The sequence below is a fragment of the Phanerochaete carnosa genome, assembly GCF_000300595.1.
Source record: "Phanerochaete carnosa HHB-10118-sp unplaced genomic scaffold PHACAscaffold_9, whole genome shotgun sequence".
NCBI lineage: Eukaryota > Fungi > Basidiomycota > Agaricomycetes > Polyporales > Phanerochaetaceae > Phanerochaete > Phanerochaete carnosa.
The window spans coordinates 11,063-15,085 of record NW_006767636.1 but is presented as its reverse complement, the minus strand read 5'-3'; the positions used below and the strand labels follow the sequence as shown (position 1 = coordinate 15,085).

General features: G+C 42.7%; 1 protein-coding gene across 1 annotated transcript; it reads right to left on the bottom strand.

Annotated features, from left to right (window-relative positions):
• Positions 1-419: 419 nt before the first annotated feature.
• Positions 420-770, bottom strand: PHACADRAFT_198980 (uncharacterized protein; the record flags this gene model as incomplete). The annotated part of the gene is made up of 2 exons (XM_007399223.1): positions 420-461; positions 516-770. 2 exons carry the CDS (start codon positions 768-770, stop codon positions 420-422), a joined length of 297 nt encoding a protein of 98 aa, XP_007399285.1.
• Between the last annotated feature and the right edge of the window lie 3,253 nt (positions 771-4,023).

Genomic DNA, 4,023 nt, shown 5'->3' with positions numbered 1-4,023 from the left:
AGAAATGATAGCTCTTTAATTGTGACAAGCGCTATTAGATGCTCGTAGTAGCGATTTGGGCAGAGGTAATTTGTGCAAGTGTTTAGATTTCCTCTGTTGTCAATATAGCAGTCTCAAGCTTCTTGGAAGTGGTAGGTATGGGGAAGTGCTGCATAGACTAGACAAGAATTGGCCACTGTGTCTGACTCATTCTGAAGTACTGAAAACAAGTTTATAGAGAGTGGAAGGAGAGCTCTTAGAATAATTGTACTACTTCAAGCTCAACAAGATACTCAAGCACGTAATCTAATATATACAGATTGAGGATTCTTTTCTTGTTGTAGTCTATATATTTGAAAAGTATATACTCATCCAGTTTTACTCTTCTAATCAAAATATCCATTTCTCCAAACTGTGCCGAATGCTTTAAAATCTCAGACTTAGTTGTGCCACAGTCCCTTGAACGAGATTCTGCCAATTTCCTTCAATTCTGAGTCTTAGCAGTTCCACTCTTTGATGCTGATGACATAAGCAACATTCTTGACAGTGCAATCTCTAGGCTTGAAGACTGTTTTGATGTCTTTGTTGATGACATCCAGACAGTCAAGTGTTTTGAGGACATTGAACCGTTTAAGCGTAGCTGCAAACTTCAGAGCAAAGATGCGAGTGAGATTGGCAGCTATGTACTGGGAGAAGTCAATGGTGACTGGCTTGAGAGTGATGGGCATGTAAGTGGGAGCAGTGATAATGCGATCCGCTAGTGAGCGGCTGGAGGAAGAGCTGGCATGCATGTTTTGTCTAGTGCGGATTTGATCCCATTGTGCCTGGAAGTGCTAGTGGTCATCGTGGGCAGTAAGCTTGGCCTGTTTGACAGTATTCCAATTAATAGTTGAGAGCAAGGTGAACAGTAGTGGGAGTGTGGAGATGTGCTATATAATGGCTCTGAGCTCGGTGGTGGTATACTAGTAAGGGATGCCTGCTTCGCGTTCTCAATCAAGTTGGTCAAATATGGCTTCGGGCAGCGCACAGCAGAGGCAAAGGTGACATTTGTCCACAAGGCATTTGGAAGCACGAGGGTGGCCGGGCAAATTTTTAGGCACTGGTTTTATGCAGAGATTAGCACCAAGTGCGTACATCTGCCACCAATTGCTGTGAAGACTTACTCTTCAAACAGAGGGAATAAACTTTTTTAAAACTGTGCATGAAGCACTGGATAGAGAAATAAGGTCCGGGTGCACAAAGATCTCAACCTAATGACATAGACTTGTGTCAACATGACATGAGGGATACTGCATGGATCTAACTACAAGGCAGTGCAAACATAGTCTTGCAATAATTGTACTGATTTGTTTAGCTAGCCCAAATAACCAAGTAATTATTAGTGAGTGTGCCATAATCCAAGTGAAGGCTTACCTAGCCCAAATAACTGAAATGTTGAGATGGGGCTAGGTAGCGACAAAGCTTATACACTGTTCAGGTTGCATACAAACCAGGTATTACCTAAGCAACTGTAGCTATAGCATTTGCTAGTATTTAAGTGACTTGATGGGAGAATGGGGGCCAATATATCATAGCATATGACGTCATTGGGCCAATGGAGATCAGATGTTTGTTGCTGATCGGACTTGGAGATAGAAGGTCCAGTGGACATTGGAGCGTGGCTGTTACTGAGAAAGCATGATGCAGTGACAAGGCGGCGGCAATGCAAGCATGTTTTGATGTGCTGATGTGTGCCTGTTGGTGATGCAGTCCTGAAGTGTAAGCATGCGGTTAGAACTTGTAAACTGGTGCCTGAGTGCCAACAATATTTGGAGGGTCATATAAACATAGAATAGATTGTGGAAAATCAGAGAAAATGGAAAAATAATAAGAGGCCAAGGCTATGCCCATGACAACTGTGACAGGGTGCAAAATGTACTTGAGTGCTATGATGGTCAATGTAGACAGTGATAGTGTTATATTTCTCTGGAGCAGGAGTAACGGATAAAAGCCCAACTATGTCAACTCCAATATGTTGCCAAGGGCCAGGAGGAAATTCTTGAGGCATAAAGGTAGCCTTCAGATGCTTTACTTCTTTGTATCACTGACATTTATCACAGCCTGCAACATATTTGATTATAGCAGAGTTCATTTCTGACCACTAGTAATAGCAAGAGACAAGTTCTGTAGTTCCATGTTTATCAGGATAGCCTGCTATAGGAGAATTGTGACAAGACTCGATGATTCGATTGCAAAGGTTGGAGTCTTTTGGAACATAGAGTTTGCCTTGGTGGTAGACAAGTCCTTTGTTTTCTTCCCAGTTAACAAGGCCAGTTGTAAGCTTGCAAGAACCTTTCAATTGAAGGGTAGAGAGAGCTTCAGATACTTCATTGTTAAGCAAAGTGCTATTGCAAATATCTAATTCTAATAGAGCCGTTGTGACAAAAGCTATAGCAGCTAAACGTGCAAAGTGTTTGAAAGCAAGCTCTGAACTAGTTACACTGATAAACTTAAAATTTGGAGATACTATCTGGTCATTGTTATCAGCATTATCAGAAACATATTCTGAGCTAGGGCATGATAAAAGATTGGCAACCAGATGAGTGTTGCTGGGCTTGTGTGTGAGGACAAAATTGTAGTCTGCTAGTTTGAGGGCCCAGTGAGCTTGTCTGCAAGTGAGACATTGAGCTGTTCTCCAGTATTGGAGGTTAGCATGATTGGTTTATATCTTGAAGAGTTTTGGCAGTCCTTTGAGGAAGTGATGCCAGTTTCATAGAGCTTGATAATGGCCATGAGTTTGTAATCATAGATTTTGTAATTTTGCTTGATGGCATTCATAGTCTGAGAGCAGAAGATGATGAAATGCCAGAGCATGTCTGTCATGGGCGTAGCCTCGGCCTCCTATTTTATTTCCATTTTCTCCGATTTATTCCATGTTTATACAAACCACCAAACGTCGTCAGGTGCACTAGCGCCAGTTTACAAGTTCTAGCTGCGCGCTAACACCTTGAGAAACGCATCACCGACAGGCACGCATCAGCGCATCAAACGCGCCTGTATCGCCGCCGCCTCGTCACCGCATTACGCTTCCTCAGAAATAGCCGCACTCCAATCTCCACTGGACATCCGATCACTGTTGGCCCGACAACGTCATACACCATGACACGCTGGCCTCGAGTTTGATCGGCAACGGACATCCTATCCCCGTCGGCCCGACAAAGTCATACGCTATGATACACCAGCTCTCGCCTCTTCGCCAAAGTCCCCTAGACACTAGCAGCTGCCATAGCACAGTCGCTTATGTAACGCCTGATCCGTGCGCAGCCTGACTAGTATATAAGGAGTCTCTTTGTCGCTACCTAGCCCCATCTCAACCTCTTGGTTAATTGGGCTAGGTAAACCTTCATTTGTACCGTAGTATAGTCACTAACACAACTTGGTTAATTGGGCTAGCTGAATAAGCTAACGCATAGTCACCAGACCTTGTCGGCGCCGCCTTCTCGTTAGATCCACGTAGCATCCCTCATAGTGTGTCGACGTTAGTCCACATCAATGTCGTTAAGGTCTAGCTGGCTTAATTCTCCTTCAGTGGCATAGTCCAAAGCATCAACTTGTATTTGTGTATTGTGATCAGCATACCAGGGAGCTAATACTGGTTTGGTGGTAAACTTGACTTTCAAAGTATCAAAAGCTTGTTGTTGTGCAGAACTTCACATAAAAGGAGTATCCTTTTTAGTGAGGTTGTGAAGGAGACAAGCAATTTTTGAAAAGTTTTGAATAAACCTTCAGTGAAACATGGTCGTAGCAGACAATTGTAAACACTAAGTTCAGACAATGAGAGAACGAGAACAAGATTTATTCACTTCATTCTGTGCAGAGATTTTTAAGTACATGAGAAGAAATAAATAAATAAAGAACCAAACATATCTTTGTTCCATGTAGAGATGTTGAAGAAATGGAATGAAGGGCAGAAGAATGTATTATAAGGGCACAGTCTTGAAGCACAAGCGAAGTCCAAAAGGTAAGTTCAAAAGGGGTATCTAAATGACCAAAGAAGGAAAGAAT